Source organism: Pseudophryne corroboree, chromosome 4, assembly GCF_028390025.1.
Source record: "Pseudophryne corroboree isolate aPseCor3 chromosome 4, aPseCor3.hap2, whole genome shotgun sequence".
Taxonomy (NCBI): Eukaryota; Metazoa; Chordata; class Amphibia; order Anura; family Myobatrachidae; genus Pseudophryne; species Pseudophryne corroboree.
This window is the reverse complement of record NC_086447.1, coordinates 615,906,747-615,928,782: the sequence shown is the minus strand read 5'-3', so window position 1 is coordinate 615,928,782 and position 22,036 is coordinate 615,906,747. Positions and strand designations below refer to the sequence as shown.

General features: G+C 43.8%; 1 protein-coding gene across 3 annotated transcripts in view; it reads left to right on the top strand.

The window, feature by feature from the left end:
• Window positions 1-22,036, top strand: part of SNX9 (sorting nexin 9) — a 453,672-nt gene that overhangs the window by 381,825 nt on the left and 49,811 nt on the right. For all 3 annotated transcript variants that reach the window (XM_063917657.1, XM_063917656.1, XM_063917658.1), the window contains exons 12-14: window positions 4,923-5,026; window positions 5,510-5,587; window positions 5,776-5,852. In XM_063917657.1, the coding sequence (XP_063773727.1) occupies window positions 4,923-5,026; window positions 5,510-5,587; window positions 5,776-5,852 (259 nt within the window). The remainder of the gene's footprint in view (window positions 1-4,922; window positions 5,027-5,509; window positions 5,588-5,775; window positions 5,853-22,036) is intronic.

Sequence of the window (22,036 nt, the reverse complement as noted above, 5' to 3'; positions counted from 1 at the left end):
AGACCTTTTAGCTATACTTTCCCAGCCTATATCCTCCTTACCCAATTTAATGCAGGAATTAGACGTTTTTGGTCGCCTCTCCAACTTTAAAGTAAATATGTCCAAGTCGTGTGCCCTGAATATTTCGGCCTCTCCCACCACGGTGGCGACCTTGATAAAAGCCTTCCCCTTTACGTGGAAGACCTCACATATAACTTACCTGGTGGTTCAACTGCCTCGTGACTTATCCCAACTATTTTCCTTGAACTTCCAACCCCTTGTTAAAACCGTGAGGATTGACCTTGGTAGCTGGCACCTGAAACAACTTTCCTGGTTTGGGAGGGTAAATGTAATTAAAATAAATAACTTACCTAAACTCTTATACACTCTCCAGACTCTACCCATTTTTGTTCCTGACTCCTGGTTCCGGTCCATACAACTCCTGAAGCAGCAATTTGTGTGGTCTCGCAAGAGTCCACGGCTTAAATGACCGTACTGACGAGGCCTATACGATGTGGAGGTCTCCAACTACCTGATATAAAACTCTACTATTATGCAATATTGCTGAATAGGGCCTTGGACTGGACCAGATGTCGGGAGATGAAGCAGTGGGTGGCTTTGGAAGGTATATATATGCGACAATAACCCCAAATTTTTGCCCTGGCTCCCTGCTTTGCCTAAACCACCCCTTACCTATCCGACCATTTCTCCTACTCTTTCCACTTGAAAGGTCTTGCGTCGTCAACCTCATATATCCTCTGCCTTTGGTCCCCTAACATCCTTTATGGCAAATGTAGAATTCCAACCAGGTCTTATATTATTGCATTTCTCAGGGTGGGCGCTAGAGGGTCTCTTCAGAGTTGGACAGATGGCTTTGTCCTTAGGTGTAAAACCATTCACTGAGATTAAGGCAAAATGGGGTATACCTCAAAATGACTTTTGGAAATACTTACAAGTTAGGCACTATTTAACTTCAAAGGGCAGAATTCCCCTGGTGGCCCGAGAATTGTCAGCATTTGAAAGACTGTGTATTGGTTCTTGTGACCCCAGACATGCCGTATCTACCTTATATAAGCTTCTACTAAATACTTATTCCCTATCTCTCCCTACCTAGACATTTGCCTGGGAGAGAGACCTGGGGTTGTCCTATCCAATAATGAATGGAATCTTATTTTTCTTAAAGCTTACAGGAGCTCGGTATGTGTCCAGGTAAGAGAGACCCAGTACAAAGTCTTGATGCGATAGTATAGACACCCCTCCCTCTTGCACGCTATGTACCCTTCTGTGTCTCCTAAATGCTGGAGGTGTCAGACCGCGACAGGGACCCTGCTACATATATGGTGGGATTGCCCGCTCATTCGCACCTTTTGGGAGGATGTTATAGCACTCTCGTCTGAAATACTTGATAGAGCGATTCCCTCTACTCCTGCCTTCTGGCTACTAAACCATTCCTCTACTGCTTTGTCTGACTACAAACACTTACTCCTCTGCCATTTGAGCAACGCTGCCCGTGCATCCATTCCTGTTCTATGAAGATCCCCCACCCCGCCCACTCGCAACACCTGGTTTCTCAGGTTAAACTACTCCTGGCCTCTGTGGACAAATTGTCTGAGTTCCTGGCAGTCTAGTCCCCCTGGATAGAATATAAAGTTTCAAGAGCATACAAAGACCATATTGCTATGCGAAACGGCTGAGATTTAACTTTACTCACTAGTCAGTTTATGAGATTCACCTGGAATGTAGTGCCCTGTATACCATACTATACCACTCTTTCTCTCTTCTTAGTCTTACTTTTCTCCTTTATTCTTCGGCCCCACTCTTTTACTGACCGAACTCCCTTACCCCCTCCCCATTTGTCCTCCCCTCCTCTGCTTATAAAATGAATATTCATCTTGTTTGGAATATTTTCTTTTTCCTGTGATACCACGACCCTACTCGATGTATTGTACTTTAGCCTGGCTATTCGGTTTCCACCCTGATTTACTCATTATTTTATGGCAGCATTTTATCTTGCTGGGTCACGTGTCTGTTCTTTCTTTTGTACTATTATGCTTGTATTCCATATTGCCTCATGTATGCAAATATTTCAATAAAAACGGATTACACAACAACAACAAAAAAATGAAGTGGAAGCATTACACAGTGTCCAACACTGTGACATTGTTCTTACAAACTGCATAAAAACAGAGAATGAGATTTGCATCCAACAAACAAATAGTAAAAATAGCAGTCTCTGTAAACTTAGAAATTGGTTAGGCTCAGGGGGGTCTGGGACTCCAGGTCGACACACCTTAGGTCGACGCCAATTGGTCGACACACCTTAGGTCGACATGGACAAAAGGTCGACAGGAACAAGGACGACATGGAAAAAGGTCGACATGAGTTTTTTATGTTTTTTTGGTGTCGTTTTCTTCGTAGAGTGACTGGGAACCCCAATTAGTGCACCGCGTCCCCTCGCATGGCTCGCTTCGCTCGTCATGCTTCGGGCATGGTGCCTTCGCTCCGCTTCGCTCGGCACACTTTACCGTTCCAATCGTAGTCCACGTGGATCGTTAAGTATGAAAAAGTTCCAAAAAAGAAAAAAATTGTGAAAAACTCATGTCGACTTTTTTCCATGTCGACTTTGCTCCTGTCGACCTTTTGTCCATGTCGACCTTTTGTCCATGTCGACCTAAGGTGTGTCGACCAATTGGCGTCGACCTAAGGTGTGTCGACCTTTTTGTTGTCGACCTGGAGTCCGGATACCGGCTCAGGGTACAGGGTTGTGTAGTTGGGGATAAGGGTATATTTAGTATAATAATCCTTGACGTGTCTTAGTAAAAACAATTGTTTCTGTTCATGTTTAACACAGATGTGTGAAATTGAGATACTCACTTTTATCTACCTATGGTCATGGTATGGTACCAGCTGTTTGATGTCTGGCAATCTTATTTTTCTCTTTGCCTTAATAAATAACCTCATATTTAGAAGTAGCAAGAGGCCGTGACACATCTAAAATAGGATTTAAATTACCTACCGGTAAATCCTTTTCTCGTAGTCCATAGAGGATACTGGGGTCCACATTAGTACCATGGGGTATAGACGGGTCCACTACGAGCCTTGGGCACTTTAAGAAATCAATAGTGTGCACTGGCTCCTCCTTCTATGCCCCTTCTACCAGACTCAGTCTAGAAACTGTTCCCGAGGAGACGGACATACAGTGAGAGAACAATAGTTAAGTATAGTAGTGAGATTCCGAACCAGTACACACAACAAGAGGAAAGCCATGCTAACCAAACTTGGAACAGCAACGGCCGAACCAACATTACTTAACCAAGTAACAGTGCAGGAAGAACGAAGCACTGGGCGGGCACCCAGTATCCTCTACGGACTAGGAGAAAAGGATTTACCAGTAGGTAATTAATATCCTATTCTCTCTTACGTCCTTGAGGATACTGGGGTCCACATTAGTACCATAAGGATGTACCAGAGCTCCCAAACCAGGTGGGAGATTGCGGAGGTCCCTGCAGAACTGACTGACCAAATTGAAGGTCCGGAGGAGCCGGTCACGTTTGGGAAGCTCCTGAAGAGTTTTCTGCATTTATTTTCTATTTTTTGTTTTCAGACAGATCTGGTTGGCACCAGACTGCCTGCTTTGTGGGACTTAGGAGGGGGGGGGGAGGGGGAGGCCCAACCTCTTTAGGGTTAATGGTCCCGTTCCCCGCTGACGGGAGCTCCTGAGGGTCCTATTCGCAAGCCCCACCATGGTGAGCGTACAAACCCGCAGCACGCCACTTCCCCTAACAGAGCCTGAAGTAAGTAGAGTGATGATTAGGTGGCTGGCGTCTTGGTTAGCGGGTCGCCGGTTGTAATGGCGGCACAAGGGTAGGAGCGCAGAGCTGACAAGCAGGCTGCGGCTCCAGGCTTCAGAAACATGCAGGGTGCTGCGTGGTCCGATGTGAGGGGCAAGCTGAAGCCATAACTATTAATATCCACACTGGCAGTACATCTCTGTTCTGGTAGGAGGGGCATAGAGGGAGGAGCCAGTGCACACTATTGATTTCTTAAAGTGCCCAAGGCTCGTAGTGGACCTGTCTATACCCCATGGTACTAATGTGGACTCCAGTATCCTCTAGGACGTAAGAGAAAACAAATTTAGGTATCTGGAAACAATTTATGATTTGCATTTGTCCATGGTGGATTAAAATAATTATATTTTCTTTCTCTTCTTGTATTGTACATTATATGTAACTTACTCCTTTGCCAATGCCGTACCTATGGTATATTTTATTTAATGAAAATCCTATACTTCAAGTATTAAAATAACCAAGAATATCTCCTACAGTTCTCTGAAATATATTCAGAAAGTGCCCTACACCAAGTAAAACCATGGGTGCCCACCCAGAACACCCAAATAACACTCTGCCAGTGTATGAAGCCTCTATGCAGTATTTATGTTTGTCAGCTTCGTGGCAGTAAACAGGACAGAACAAGGGCCGGCAGATCCCCCACAATAAAAGTACAAATACAAATCCTTAAACAAATCTTCTTTTCTACTTTGTAAAACCAGTCTCTAAAGTAGAGCTTTTATATTTGCAACTAACTGCATCTGACAGCTGTGGGAAGGCTTAAATGACACCCTGTTTCTCTCTAACATGTTTCCCCATACTAATTATCTTATCTTAATGCATATGCTGTTGTGGTATGCCAGCACTTATAGGGGGATATTCAGTAGTTTGAAAAGTCATTTGGGTGTCTGTTTTTTTCCTAATAGGAAAAAACAGACACTCAACCGACTTTTCAAACAATTGAAATCCCCCATGGAATCATTTTTTCCCATTTTCTGCAATTGCACATGGTGAACGTGAAAAATCCTATTTTAAAAATGTAGATATTTCAGTGTTTTCTAGTAGACTTATGAGACTACCATGGGGGATTGTAACAAGTATGCTTTTCTCATGCAGAGAACAGAAGTGTGAAGCAGTCAGCAGGTTCACTAAAGCAATGGACGATGGAGTGAAGGATTTGCTCACTGTGGGCCAGGAGCACTGGAAGCGATGCACAGGACGTATGTTGACCACACTAAGTTGTCCAAAAAAAATTGCACCAAGTTCTATGCCCAAAGTATATGTTTATGAAGACAAGTTTTTTTTTGTTGTTGTTTTTTTTTACTATAAATGATCAGAGAAATGTTTATGTTTTAATTAAAATGTCAGTAACCATATAGGATCTTTTCTGGAGCTAAAATTAAATACCCTACTTGTCAAATTATTGTGAAAATAAAGTTTGCTTACATGGCATCACTAAGGAATACTTCTAGAACAAAAAAAAAATTTCAGATAGGAGATTTATTGGTTGAGATCTGAAAGACTACTTCCTTGACCCAGGAACTCAGGAATAATTGGCACAAAAATAGCTTATTCATCTTCTTTAAAATAAAAAATCATAATTACAAGACATACAGGATGCGTGATTTTGCAGTCTCTTACAGTTACATAAGAAAAAAACAGAAAAAAAGCATGGTTAAATTGTTACTCTCTCTTCCTAATAGCATTACCCAAGGAATATCAGAAGATTGGAAAAGCTTTACAGAATTTGTCACAAGTTTTTGGCACCAGTGGCTATCTAGGTATGTCCTATTTTATTTGTTTGCTAGCCATATGCAGTGGCTTTGTTTTTCAGGTGCCACATATATATTTTAATACATCCCTACTTGTCATAGCTCTAAATAAAAATGCAAAAAGCAGCTAAATGTTTTCTGTTAAGGCTTCAAAATGAATACAGTACATTTTAATTGTTAAATCTTCTGCTCCACAGGTGAAACTGATTTAAACAGCGCTATCACAGAAGCGGGGAAGACATATGAAGCAATAGCCAACCTGGTGGAAGAGCAGGTAAAGCTAGACACGTAAGATCCTGAATTGATCTAAAAGTGACTTACAGTTTGGTTAATGAGCTAGTAAAATCACTACTGATATCAGAACCTTTGTATTTTACACTTTGCTATATCTGCCAATATGCATATATGGCAACATACTGTATGCTATTCACATCCATGCACTTTTCATTTGAAATCTAATATGTAAAGTTATATTTCTCCTGCAGGGTCCACAGATTATCCACAGGATAACATTGGTATATGAGGTAGCGTCAGCGGAATGGCACCAATCGGTCAAAAGCTTTCGGTCTCCCAGAATGCAACGAGCCAGTCTCCTATATCCCCGCCTCCTGGCTCAGGCAATTCAGTTTTTTGTTTGGTGTGGCAGAGCCGGACCATGGGGATGCTGTTTTTTTGCAGCCATAAGCTTTTATTTTATTTTTATAGCCTTATTCTTTTGAGTGATCTTTCTAAAAAGCGTCATATACGCACCTTAGAAAGAGTCGCTCCAACAACTCTCCGCCGGGTCGTGACAATGCTTACCCACATGCACAGTGCTGTTTCGGAGGGCGTCTGTGTAGGATGTACTAGCAAGTCCAGCTGATGTTACCAGGCTGTGGCCGGAGCACGGGGAGAAGGTAAGGCGTCGGTTCCGCTTAGCAGGGGAGACGCGAGAGACAGCCACACTGTTTTCGAGAGGAGACTACCGAACAGTTGCTGACGCGGCTGCCACCTCTGGTGCACCAGGGCTAGGCCTCAGGGATCATAGGCTCCAGGGGTTAGTGTGAGGCCACGATTCCTGAGGTTGCTCCTCCCCCAGGTTCATGACCAGTTTCCTACGAGGTTCCCGCCATGAACTGATTTCCCACTTCCGTCTGAGACGCTAGATATCTCAGCATAGGCGGCTGTGTCACTGGTGTGTCTGTGTTCATTTGGGCGTCTGTGTATAATTATTTGCATCTGGAGCCACTCAGCGTTGGATAATGTATTGATCGATCCTGAAAGCGAGGTTAAGTCTCCCTGTATCCTGCTCACCTGAGGCAGTTGATACAGCACTAAGGGGGTCATTCCGAGTTGATCGCTCGCTAGCAGTTTTTAGCAGCCGTGCAAACGCTATGCCGCCACCCACTGGGAGTGTATTTTAGCTTAGCAGAAGTGCGAACGGTTGTATCGCAGAGCGCCTGCAAAAATATTTTGTGTAGTTTCAGAGTAGCTCAAAACCTACTCAGCGCTTGCGATCACTTCAGACTATTCAGTTCCGGATTTGACGTGACACACCCGCCCAGCCACGCCTGCATTTTTTCTGGCATGCCTGCGTTTTCCCAAACACTCCCTTAAAACAGTCAGTTGCCACCCAGAAATGCCCACTTCATGTCAATCACTCTGCGGCAACCAGTGCGACTGAAATGCATTGCTAGACCCTGTGCAAAACGACATCGTTCGTTGTGCCCGTACGACGCGCGTGCGCATTACGCCGCATACGCATGCGCAGAACTGCTGTTTTTTAGCCTGATCGCTGCGCTGCGAACAAATGCAGCTAGCGATCAACTCGGAATGACCATCTAAGTCTCTGCCTACCATTGGGGTACGAGTAGCTGGATAAGTGCCTGATGCATATGAGTCTGATAAACTGTTACTGCTGTTTCTTTCACTGTGCGACTGAATACTCTAAAAGTCCTATATAAGGTAATACAGTAATGTGTTCTTCCTACATAACTGAAATGTATCTGTAGTTGAATATATGCTCATATTGCTTATTATACTAATGTATAACTTGTGACTGATTGCTAGTGCGGATGCTGACTTTTTTCTATACTATATCTCCGTCAGTTCTGCTGTCTTTGTATATACCGATCCTCAATGCTGGTGTAAGGCAGGGAGGGATCGGATTGTATATCACTTTACCAAGCTTAAAGTGAATACGGTCATAAATTGTGTAGTTAACACCATACAGGTGTGTGAATTGTTTACCATGTCTAAGTGAGGCAAGGGTGAGGAGGATACACTCTCCACAGCAGCACCAACATTGATATCATGTTGTCATGCAAAGCAGGGTTAACCTCTCAAGATCTGGTACAAAATGAATTATATGCGAACTGTTACAGCTTTCATCAAAGCCTCCTTAATAATCCAAGGCAGGCACAGGTTCATTCAGAACCCCCATGGGCTTCATTTGCACAAACATTATCCAGTATAGCTGAGCGGATAATGCCATCCCCCATACCAGGGATAGGTTACCCAGTTAACCATTACATGCAGCATTTCCCCTGGGTCTTAAATCACATAGACATGAAACAACATTTTCACATCCTACACGTTTCAGAAGGGGGCACTTCAGAGGATGAGGACGGTTCCTCGCATTCTGAGTCTGCATACAGAGACGAGGATGAAGGTCCTAGCTCAGTAGATGTGCCTCATCTAATTAATGCTATGAAAGCCATTCTATCCTTAGAGGAGGCTGCAGAGCCTGTGTTAAAATCCAAGGCACCTGTGTTTAAACGTCAGAATTGAATTTCCAGAGTCAGAACATCTGACGGAAATCATGCAAGAGGTTTGGGTTACACCCAGTAAAAAGTTCAGAATTCTGAAAAAATGTAATTCTCATTATCCTCTTCTGGCTGGGGATTGTTTGAAAAGGGAGGTTGCTCCCAAGGTAGTTCTGCCTTCAACATCATTAAATGATGTAACGGATAGAAAGATAGATGGTTTTCTGGAAACAGATTTTTTTCTTATCAGAAGCAGTTGTTAGGCTGGCAATGGCTTCAGCCTGGACGGCGAAAGCAGGGGCGGCCTGGGCTCATGCATTGGAATACGACCTTTCATTGGCATCTAGAGAACAAAAGTGCCATATTGCACATATTAAACAAAAAAAAGCAGCTGTCTTTATGGAAGAAGCAGCCTTGGATATGGGTATAGTACCTTCTCAGCCTCAACAGTAGCAGCACGCAGAGCTGTCAGGCTACGTACATGGAAGGCTGACTCAGAGTCTAAAAAGGTACTAGAGTCTTTGCCTTTTGCTGGAGATATTCTTTTTGGTAAAAAATTAAACAATATTCTGCAGTCAGAAGCAGGCGCTAAGAAAGTGAAGTTTACTTCTACTTACAAGTCTAAACCTAATTTTCCAGCTTTTCTGTCCTTTTGGACCCAAGGAAAAGCGAAAGGAAAGGGTTACGGCAAACAGTCCCAATCAGATAAGTTTAGAAAGACTAAAAAGCATTAGGCTACCAGAAGGCCTGCTTCCAAACCAGAGGATAACCAATCAGCCTGATGGCAAGGGGACTCCACCTGGAGGATCCCAGGGTGGGAGGCCAGCTTCTATTTGCACAGACCTGACAGCAGTCCATCACAGATGCCTGTATGCGGTATCTCACGGTTATGCGTTTGCCTTCAAGAAACACCCTCCGCAAAGATTATTTTGTACCAACCCGTCTTCTGTGGAAACGAAGGCTAGGAGGTAGTTCAGTACAGGAGGTAGTTCAGAAGTTGCTACAATCAGGGGTGATAGTACCGGACCCTCCTGCTCAGCAGGGACAAGGTTTCTATTCCAACCTGTTTCGAGTATAGAAACCGAATGGGTCATACAGGCCCATTCTCAATCTCAAAGCACTGAACAAATTCATTTGGGTGCCTCGCTTTCATATGGAGACTTTGCATTCCATTATCTTGGCCATGGAGCCGGGGGATTTTATCATATCCCTAGGTATCCAGGATGCTTTCCTGCATGTACCTATACCACCGTCCCATCAGTGCTATCTCAGGTTTGCTTTCCTCCGGCAACATTTCCTGTTTCAGGCCCTACCATTTGGACTGGCTACAGTTCCAAGAGTAATTACCAAAATTAAGGTGGTGATGGTGACTTATCTCCGTCATCAGGGGATAAGAATTTTCCCATACCTGGACGACCTGTTAATCCTGGCTTAATCCCAGGAAGTTCTCCAGAGCCATCTGCAATTGACAATAGCATGTTTACAGCCATGGCTGGCTCATAAATTGAATGAAGTCATCACGGGTTCCGTCACAATGCATGACGCACGTGGGGGCTGTATTGGATTCCAGGCTTCAGAGAGTTTTTCTACCTCTGAGCAAAATATCCACAGTACAGACAAGGATTCAGGAGCTACTACACAGTCGAAAAGTATCCATTCATGCAGCAATGCGAGTGATGAGATCTATGGTGTCAACATTCGACATGGTGGAATATGCTCAATTCCACTCGAGGCCCCTTCAAAGTCTGATTCTTTCCAGATGGAATGGACTACATCAGATGATAAAAACTCAGACTATGGTCCTTCCTCAGGAAGTACGGAGGTCATTAGCCTGTTGGCTACAGACATCCCATCTGGACAAAGGGCGACCCTTTTGGTTCTCAGAGTGGGAGATTCTGACAATGGACGTCGGTCTTCGGGGCTGGGGAGCAGTGTCAGAAAAATGTTGCTTCCAGGGGCAGTGGACCAAGGAAGAAAGTTGCATGCCAATAAATATATTGGAACTTCATGTCATATATATGACACTCACTCAGGCAAAGGATATACTTCAAGGAAAACCGGTGCAGATTCGCTCAGACAATGCAACGGCAGTAGCGTATCTCAATCAGGGAGGAACTCACAGCCAAAAGGCAATGAAGGAGGTAAGCAGCACATCAAGGTGGGGAGAACTTAATCATCCGGCCTTGTCCGCAGTGTTTATTCTGGGCGTTCTAAACTGGGAAGCAGATTTTCTCAGTCGACACGCCATTCATGCAAATGAATGGGCTTTACACACAGAGGTTTTCCAGATTCTGGTAAACGAGTGTGGGCTGCTGGAGATAGACCTCATGGCTTGTCGTCAGAACAAGGTTCCTGCATACGGGTCAAGGACAAAGGATCCCAAAGCAACCTTCGTGGACGCTCTGTTAGTGAGATGGGATTTTCGTCTGGCCTATGTGTTTCCACCGATCGCCCAGTTGCCCAGGGTGATGCGAAAAGTCAAACAGGGAAATGGCGCTGTGATGGCTCAGAAGACATTGGTACACAGATCTGCAGAGGCTGTCGGTGGATACGCCGTTTCTACTCCCTCAACGTCCAGATCTACTGTCTCAGGGTCCTTGTTATTACAAGCACCTGGATAGGCTGTCTTTGACGGCATGGCTCTTGAGACATCCATCCTGAAAGCAAAAGGATTTTCACAACAGGTAATTCTAAACAGGTAAACCATCCTCTGCTCGCATTTTTTACTGAATATGGCATGCTTATATCCAATGGTGCAGTGCCAGGAAGCTTGACCCTAGGTCTTTTAAAGTTTCCAGAGTCCTAGCATTCCTTCAGGCAAGAATGGATAAAGGTTTATGGGTGGCTTCCTTGAGACTTCTGGTGTCAGCATTGACTGGTTTAAAAAGAAAATTGCTAACCTCCAGGATGTTTTTTCAAGGAATACTTCACATCCAACCTCCTTTGTTCCTCCTACAGCTCTTTGTGATCTAAATTTAGTTCTAAAGGTGCTTCAAGTTGCCCCATTTGAACCACTGAGTCAAGTGGATCTTAAATGGTTGACAGCTAACGCTCTTTCTACTGGCTATTGCTTCAACTAGAAGAGTCTCAGGGGCGTTATTATGCCGCCCTCCTTTTCTGATTTTTCCTCCACATAGAGCACGTCTTAGAACCAAATCTGGATATCTTCCTAAGGTGGTCTCCACGTTCCACCATAACAAAGAAATTGTAGTCCCAGCTTTCCAAGGGCCGAACATTTCTGCGGGAAATGCATCATTGGACATAGTCCGTGCTTTAAGGATCTATGTGGATCGTACCAGTGTCATCAGAAAGACAGACACTCTCTTCATTTTCTACGGATTTCACAAAGAGAGGATGGCCTGCTGACAAGGTGGCTTTGGATGAGTATTTCGGAAGCATATTTTCAAGATGATCTCTCTATTCCGGCTAATGTCTCTGATCACTCTGCTTGTAAAGTAGGTCCTTCATGGGCAGCACAATGTGTTACTTCAGCTGAACAGATATGTAAGGCAGCCACATGGTCTTCCATTAACACATTCATTAGACATTATGCCTTTGATACCTGCATTCGGGCGAAGGATTCTCCTGTCCAATCAGGTGCGTCCCCTGCACTAAATTTGCTTTGGGATATCCCACTGTTATCCTGTGATTAATCTGTGGACCCTGCAGGAGAAATAAGTAGTTATGGTAGACTTACCGTCGATAACGCTATTTATCCAAAGTCCACAGTATCCACAGGGATACCACCTTGACGCACCTGATTTGAGGATCCTTACACTTACTAACCTCTTCCCACTTCTGTGGAAGTGTGTGTATGTGGTGTTCTCGCCTGATTAGGGCTCTCTATGATGCTCCTGCCTTGAGCTTTGGAAAATAACTGAATTGCCTGAGCCAGGAGGCGGGGGTATAGGAGACTGGCCCATTGCATTCTGGGAGGCCGAAAGCTTTTGACCGATTGGTGCCATTCCGCTGACGCTACCTCATATCCCAATGTTATCCTGTCGATACTGTGGACTTCAGAGAAGTAGAGTTATCAACGGTAAGTATACCATAACTACTTATTTTGTAAATATTGCTGCACAAGCAACTTACCAAGCAGTGGTCTCGATTTAGACATGGACGGAGTGTGTGTAACTGCTGCTTACCTGGCCGCAATGATGATCAGATATGTTAGTGCAGAAAGTAGATTCCACCTGCATGCATGTGATCCAGTGGGATGCAGCATTGGATCACTTGTGACACCATCGCCCGACTGAGTGACCCATGAAGTCACACAGGCAGACCACTGCAACTCCATCTGAGAGGCCAGGAAATCTTCGTTGGAAGATAGAGACTCTGGCCTTGGCACGCCACAAAATGGAGGCGTTACACCTCCATTTCGAGAAACTGCTGCCGTCACCAGCCCCTCCCCACCCCCAAATGGCTGCAGGCTGTCAGTAACTTGATGTCTGCAGCCGTACTGCATCCAACAATGCAGCATGGGATCACTTGTGACACAGTCGCCCAGCTGAGTGACCCATGAAGTCACGCAGGCAAGCTGCTGCAACTCCATCGGAGAGGCCAAGATATCTCCGTTGGAAGACGGGAGACCCTGGCCTTGCCACTCCACAAAATGGAGGCGCTACGCCTCCATTTCGTGAAACTGCTGCCGTTGCCACCCCATCCCAAACGGCTGCAGGCTGTCAGTCACTTGATGTCTACAGCCATACTGCGTCGACGATGCAGATATAGCACATGCACAGTGAAGGTCCGATGCATGAGCAAAGTACTAAACATCTGTACTTTGCATATATTTTTTTCTTTTTTTTTTTGTGTTGTGACTTGCATCATACCCTGTGTGCTGGAACCTGCATTCTAGTCTTACAGTATGTTTACTTTTATTCCCTAATCTGTACTTTGGGCCTGATTTTGAGTTGGGAAATTACATTTAAGAAAAATTAAGATTTATTCAGGATTTAAACATGACGAAAACAGAAAGAAAGAAAAAACTATCATCTATGAAATGATGTAACTACCAGCATGTCAGCTTGCCTTTCGCCCTTATGCAAGCTCATCTGTGTACTAAAATGTATGTATTTCATGACTTTCTTGTAAGTGTTACTACCTGTGTGGGAGACGTGGTTCACTGAAATGTAGTTTATTGATGCATACTGCCCAGTGTTTACGCAAATACATTACAAATTGTGCATCTTGAGCAGCTAACTAATTGTCTCAGATGTAAGCTTGTGTCTTAATCACACTTACTTTATGTATGGGAATAACAAGTGAATAGTCATGTTCAGAGCAGTACATCAAACATTGAACAACATATAAATCAAGGTAATCTACTATATAAAAGCAAAAATATGTCCTTCTGTCTTTCTATACAAATCCACAGTTTACAAGCTATGATCGTGAAATTTTACATACGAGCGTATTAAAACACGGCCGAGGCAACTAAAACAATTAGAAATCCCTAGCACCCCTTGGGGGGAGACAGCAGCACAGAGTATATCAGCAGACAGCATAACTCCGGAATTGCTGGAGCAATGTACTAAAAAATTGGTACACATATGCCTTACAATCTGGGAACAAACACTGTGGGGGGAAGATACCCCTAGGGGTGAGGCAGCAGCACTGAGTATTTCAGCAGACAGCATAACTCTGGAATGGCTGCAGCAATTTACAACAAACTTGGTACACATATGACTTACACTCTGGAAACAAACACTATGGGGGTCAGACACCCATATCACCCCTAGGGGTGGGACAGCAGCACAGGGTATGTCAGCAAACAGCATAACTGTGGAAGCTCTGGAGCCATTTACAACAAACTTGGTACACATCTGATTTACAATCTGGGAACAAACTCTGTGGGGGTTAGACACCCCGAGCACCCCTAGGGGTGGGACAGCAGCACCGAGTATTTCAGAAGACAGCATAACTGCCGCATGCCTGGACCAATTTACAACAAACTTGCTACACATATGACTTAAAAGCTGAGAACAAACACTGTGCGGGTAAGACACCCCTAGCACCCCTAGGGGTGAGGCAGCAGCACTGAGTTTTTCAGCAGACAGCATAACTCTGGAATTCCTGGAGCAATTTACACCAAACTTGCTACACATATGACTTACACTCTGGGAACAAACACTGTGGGGGTAACACAACACTAGCACCCCTAGGGATAGCACAGACTATATCAGGACATGCATGATATGTCAGTGATGACAGGGCTGCATGTGACAGGGCCAGTGACATGATGTGAGAATGGGAATGCAGGTAGCACAAACCCACACACTGAGCGTTCTATAGTGGAAGTAGCACGGTCCCCTAGCAGCACAGAGTATATCAGGAGATACATAATGTGCTGCACTACATAAGAAACTGTAAAAAAAAACGATAATTTCACAGGGGCACTGACATGATGTGAGGAGGGGAATGGAGGCAGCAGGAAGCCACAGACTGAGAGTTGTATAGTGTGAAGAGCAGGGTCCCTTGGGGGACCAAAAAGGGATCCGGCCACTAAACAAAGTGTGTTAGGGAAGCAAGATATGCCTGTATTCTAGATCTCCAACCAATGTAATTTAACGAACTATCATTCTAATTTACCATCCTCATCCCGTAGCGAACCCGAGTATTCAGCTATCTACAATGTTATTTATACTGTGTGTTTAATATTTACATTTATTTTTGTAAATAGACATTCTTAAAATCCCGGGCAACGCCGTGTACTCCAGCTAGTTACAACATAAAAAATGGACATGTGCTTATGTACTGACCTGTCTGGTTACAAACTAAAGTGTTTGAACATGGCTAAGAATAAGAGATGCAAAAACAAAACTCTTAGAGCTATGTGTGCAAGCTAGGAGCTTGAGAGATAAAATTCTAGAATTCTAGAATATAATTGCAATAGTAACGAGGGATGATTTGGATATTGTGGCTATTATGGAGTCATGGTGCAATAAAAAACATGACTGGGACATAGCTATACCGGGTTACACTTTATTTAGAAAGGACAGAATGGGGAAGGTCAGAGGAGGGGTGGCAATGTTCCTGGAAAAAAGAGCATAAATGCTACTTTAATACAAAATATTGACCAAAAACTGAGGACTTTGGGTTAACATAGAAACTGAGGCTAGGGACGTTATTCACACTGGGGGGATCTGTAGACCATCGGGACAGGAGGAAAAATGGCCAGAAAACTGTTGCAAGACGTCACTAAAATGGCTTTAAAAGGGGAGGTAATTGTCATGAGAGACTTTAATCTACCTGATGTAAACTAGGAGAGATCTTCTGCAAGTTCCACTAGTAGGGACTTTCTAAATTCCTTGCAGGGAACATCCCTCAAGCAGTTGGTGAGGGAACCCACATGCAAAGATGCAATATTAGACATAATACAAATGGCGACAGAATATCAGACAAACAGTAAATGTGGGGAAAAAACCTAGGATCCAGGGATCATCCAGCAGTATGATTTACTATAAAGACAGGGACCAAGTCAGGCCACAATAAAACAAAGGTGTTGGATTTTAGAAAGGCTGATTTTGTGCAGATGGGGAGATGTGTAAGCGATTAATTAGCAGATTGTAGGAACTTGGAAGGAGTGCATGAGAGCTAGGAAACAAATTAAAAACTGCAATGCTACAAGCAACACACCTTTAGGAAAAGCACAAGGTAAAGGGGGCCAGTGTGGTTTACAAAAGATGTATAAACCAGTGTGAAAGCAAAAAAAGGTGACCTTTAAGAAATATAAGCAGACTCAAAATAATGAAGACAAAGAGGAGTATTTTGTCAGGCAAAAAGAGGCTAAGAAGGTAATCAGACATGCAAAGGCACAAGCTGAGGAGAAAATGGCTCATTCAGTAGGTAAAGGGGGCAAAACGTTCTTCAGTATTACAAGTGAAAGGAGAAAATCAGACGGCTGGATAAAAAGACTTAAAACCAGTGATGTGTGGTGGTGTGAGGCAGAGCCTTTCCTGTCATACAAACATTTGCGCAAGAGTTTTTACTATATAAAGTATATGAAAAATACAAAGAATATGTTTAAAATATCTTCTTTGTATTATTCCAATCATTTTTATAGCCAAATCTCTGGAGGAAAAAGTCTATGGGCCTAATTCAGAACTGATCGATTGGCTGCGTTTTTTGCTGCCCAGCGATCAGATAGTCGCTGCCTACAGGGGGAGGGAAAAGCGCTGTGTAAGTGTGCGATTGCTTCTGTTGCAGAGCTGCAAAAAATTCAGTTTGTGCAGTCTCTGCACAGCCCAGGACTTACTTATCCTGTGCGATAGAATCCTGCTGATCCGGACCGGAGCTGACGTCAGACATCCTCCCTGAAAACGCTTGGGGCCGTCTGCTTTTTTCCGGAAACTCCCTGAAAACGGTCAGTTGCCACCCACAAATGGTCTCTTCCCGTCAATCTTCTTGCGAATACTTGTGCGAATGGTTCCTTCGCAGGGTGCCGATGCCCGTTGCAGCTGTAGGATGTGCCATTGTGGTGCATATGCATGCGCAGTTCGGATTTGATCGCATGCTGTGCGAAAATGCACAGCAGCAATCAGATCTGAATTACCCTCTATGGCAGGTGAGGCAGTGCCTCATCTGCCTATATTTTCTGCACATGTCTGATCAAAACTCAACAAATTTCCTGGAGTTTATACTGCTGTACCTGTGTATAATGCCCAGATGTACCATTTGACTCATATATTGCATGTAAATCTGGCTCTGGTGCTAGCCAGTGCCTTCCGAGCGATTTAGCTCATCGCACATCCCTGCTTAAAACAGAGTGTGAGAGTCCAGTTAAAGGAGACAAGGCAATAATAAATCATCTAAATAAATTTTTTTGCACAGTATTCACTACAGAAAGAGAGCGGAAAGGGCCACAGTTAAGTTGTAAGAACAGTCCTAAAAATTAGATAGATACAAGTACATTTACAGAGGAGAGGGTCCTCGCATAACTCTCAAAGGCCAGATGGGATACATACAAGGATACTAAAAAAAGCTTAAAGAGGTGCTGTTAACACCATTAACAGAATTATTTAACCAGTCACTAGCGATAAGAATGATTCCAGTGGATTGGAAAACATCACAGGTAGTCCCACTGCACAAAAGTGGAAGCAAAAAAGAGGCAAGCATCTACTAACCAAAGAGCTTTACATCAGTAGTAGGGAAATTGAGGGAAACACTATTAAAAGTGATAATTGTAGAATATCTCAAATTTAGCAATTTACGGGACCCCAAACTGTGTTCATTTACACAGGGGGATGGGGAATCACGCCAAACAAGTCTTATTGACTTGTATAGATGGGACGGGGTGTCAGTGTAAGGCTTTTGTAGTTAAATAAGTGTGTGAAGTCTCACAAGGGAAAGGTTACAAGTGGTGTACCTCAGGGATCTATACTTGGACCAGTGCTTTTTTTTTTTTTTTTTTTTATAAACAATTTTTATTGAGACATCATGGAAATCATAGTACAAGACAGAAAATGCAAAGACTATAAAAGTAATAATGCAGGGGGAATACAACTGAGTTTTACAGTGGATTCATGTACATCTAATAATAAAGCCTTTTACATTTTGTACATTCAATTGTTTGGTTCACTCATGGGATTACAAACAATATAGGTAGCCTTGAGGGGAGCCGCCATACACGTCCGCTCTCAAACCAAAGATACAGGTTGGTCTTGTACTGCCAATCTAGTTAGGTACCACGTGGTGTTTTTTAAGCTATTATGAATTTGCAGCCGCGTATTGAGGGGCAGAGTGGAAATATATGATTCCCAAAGATTAAAAAAACGATCTACTTGTTTACCTCTATCTACAATGGCCTCCACCCAGTCCATCCTGAATATATGGTGCAGTTTATTCAAGAATAGTGGTATCTGAGGTGGCGTGCTATTTATCCATCCCTGTAGTATCGTCTTTTTCCCCGCCACACTGGGGGCTATCAGTAGTTTTTTACATTCCGATGGCATTCGGAGAATGGGATCAATGATACCCAGTACAGCCCATTCGGGGGTAAATGGCACATAAGTTATTAACTTTGCCTCCGCATATCTCCTAACAAGATGCCAAAAATACTGTACTATCGGACATGCCCATAAACAGTGATAAGTATCTGCCTCACTCTGGTGGCATTTTGGGCAAGAATGTGTGTCTGATGTTCCCATATGGAATCGTCGTAGCGGAGATAAATAAACGTTATGATACACATTAAGAAATAGTTCTGTGTACATGCATGCTGGTAGAACCTTTCGGGAATAAGATAATGCCTTTTCCAGCACGGGTATAGTCAGTCTAGGAAAGTGGGCCAGCCATTTAGACATGCCACCCACCACAGAGGGATGATCTAATATCGTCCTCGAAAAAGTATAGTGTATGGAAATGGCCTTATGACTTGGTTCAGGACGTATTAAGAGACTATCTAAAGCGTTAGTCCAGTCCCCCTCCGCAAAATGTGTAAGGACATGTCTGATGTAAAATTGTGTTTGCATAAATGGAAGGGGAAACGAAGCGACTACAACATGTCTCGTTGAAACCTCCGAAAAGGTAAGCAGACGGTGGTCTTCCACTGATATCAATGAGCGAATTGATACTATACCAGCCTCCCTCCACATCGCAAAGGGGTGGGCAGCCATGCCGTCCAAAAATTCTGGGTTTTTAATCAGGGGCAGGTGTAAGGAGTGATACTGATTCAACTTCGCATTGTGGTGCGGTATGTGCCACACTTTCCTAGTAGACCACAAGAGTGGGTTTGATTTAATATGGTCCGGTATGTCCCAGTCATGTTGGTGGAGAAAACATGTTAAGTCAATGTTCGCTTGAAAATTTTGTTCTAGGGACGTGTTCGTGTATATAGAGCTGTTTTGCAGCCAGTCTCTTAAGTGTCTCAGAAGTGCGGCTTGGTTGTAAACCACCACATCTGGAAAGTTGATACCTCCATTGGACTTAGGTTGGACAAGTTTACGCAAGGCGATGCGTGCCCGGCCCCCCTTCCATATGAAGGTTCTGATAAGTTTGTTAATCAGTTGTGCGTCTTGTCTAGTCAGCAATATGGGAAGCGTTTGCAAAGGGTATAGTATGCGTGGTATAGCCACCATTTTCAGCAGGTTAACCCTGCCTAAATATGACAGTGGAAGGCGATCCCATCCCTTAATATCATCGGTTAGAGTGCGTATGGCCTTGCTTACGTTAAGTTTGTACAGTTCTGACATATACCGCGGCACCATAATACCCATATATGTAATATAAGTTGATACCCAGTGCAAAGGAAACTGTGAGGTCCAACGCGGACAGGTCACATTGCCATATAACAATAACGCTTTAGATTTGTCCATATTAATACTGAAACCTGAAATGTGGCCAAATAATTGTATTTTTTCTAAGCTCAAAGTGAGGGAGTGTTCAGGGTCAGATATATACAGAAGGATATCATCAGTAAAGGCTGCCAGTTTAATTTCCTGTCCACCTACTTTTTATACCCCGAAAAGCCGACCAATCCTGTAATATCCTAAGTAATGGGTCCAGGGCCAGATTAAATAGCAGCGGCGATAGAGGGCATCCATGACGGGTGCCTCTTTCTAAAAAGAACCGTTGGCTCCTGATCCCATTTATCAATAGAGAGGCGGATGGTTTGTTGTAGATATAGCGTATGTAGTTAATTAAATCCGCATCAAAACCTAGTCTCTCCAACGCAGCAAACAAATGTGGCCACAAGACCATATCGAAGGCCTTATTGGCATCGAGACTAAGAAGCATATTCAAGTCTGTACATGGAGATTGAGATGCAGCCGCCGCCGCCAGTGCCATGCGGATTGCCTTAACCGCATGTCTGCCGGTCACAAAACCCATTTGTGTTGTGGTGAGGATATCGGGGAGAATGGATTGTAGCCGTAGCGCCATTATTTTAGCCAATAGTTTATAGTCGACATTCAACAGACTAATTGGTCTGTATGAGGAAAGGAAATTAGTGTCCCTACCTGGTTTGGGGATAAGTGTAATAAACGCTTCATTAAAGAGAGGAGATGGAGAACTCTTTTCATGTATGGCTCGAAACAATTCTAATAGAGCGGGAACAATATGGGCCTGTAGCATGCGATAATAATCTCCCGACAGGCCATCTGGACCTGGGGATTTACCATGGGGCAATTTGGAGATAGCAGTGTTAATTTCCTCCGCCGTTATATTACCCACAAGGGCTACTCTCTGGTCCTGAGTCAAGGGGGGTAGTACCTCATCTGTGAGCATTTGTGTTTGTATGTCAGTATCTATTTGTGCTGAACTAAACAAAGACTGAAAATAAGTTTGGAATTGTGCTACTATTTCTTGAGATTTGGTAATGATGCGACCTGACATAGGTTGGTGTAAAGTGGTTTAGTATGTCGTTTTTTAGGAGGTCGGGAAATGACCGCCAGCAATCTACCGGCCTTATTGCCCCATCTCTAAAATTTCTTTTTGGTAAAATCTAAGGAATGCTTCGCCTGGGTCGCCAAATAAGTTTCAAGTAGGCGTCTGGCCTGTTTGTACGCAGCGAGAGTGGTATCCGTTGGTGTAGAAGTATAGGTTCGGAAAGCCATAGACATCGCTGCTTTTAACGCAGTGTATTCCATTTTGGATTCCTTTTTTTTCCGGGTGACATAGCTAATAATGTGACCCCTCATCACTGCCTCAGAGGCATTCCAGAAGATGTCGGGTCTATCCCAGTAATCTATATTTTCATCAACGTAGTTGGTCCAATGATATGTGAGATATAATTTAAAGTCCTCCGAGTCTGCCAGGTATTGTGGGAATCTCCAAATGCGATCTGTTGAATGCATTTGAGGATGGGTTAAAGCCAACGTGACAGGGGCATGATCAAAGATCAATATGTGGAGTATATCCACCCCAGCAACCTGAGACATCAAGTCATCAGCAATTAGGAACTTGTCGATACGAGACAATGTCCCATGTACCAGCGACAGGTGGGTGTGCGTTTTGTCAGTAGGGTGTAGCAATTTCCATGGATCAGAAAGATCTAGTGAGTCTCGAAATGCCAGCAAGTGTCTGCTATGGGAGTCAGTAGTTCTCGGTACAATCGGTGATCTGTCAACTGTAGGGTCGTCCACCATGTTATAGTCCCCACCCACTAACAGGGAATAATTAGTTCTGCCTTGAAGAATGTGGGCGAGGTCTTGAATAAATATGTGCGTGTTAACATTAGGGGCGTACAGGCTGACAAGGGTGAATTTGGAATGAAAAAGCTCTATATCCAATATTATGTATCTGCCCTCGGGATCAATGACTTCTGCCAAAACAGTAACAGGAAGATTCTTTCGAAAAAGTATAGCTACCCCTCTGGCTTTCGTGTGAAAGGGAGCAGCGATACAAGAACCAAGCCATGGAGCTCTTAATACGTTCTCTTCGCCCATCAGCCAGTGCGTTTCCTGTAAGAAAATCACATCTGGGTGAGAGCGTTTAAGGTGCGTGGCCATCCGGCGTCGTTTGACAGGGCAATTAAGGCCTCCGACATTCCAGGAAAGAAAATATATAGGTTTTGGGGGTAGTACCTCAGACGAGGAAGAAATTACTGACGACATGGCTACCCATCAGTAAAATTAGATGTACAATGACGGCTCCCCTCCCAATCCAATGTCCCCTGAATAGCATAGATTTCCACAGCATAAACACCAGTGTAACATAAAATGCAATGCACAGTCTTTGTAATCGAGATATCAATAGTGAACCATAATGACTCATA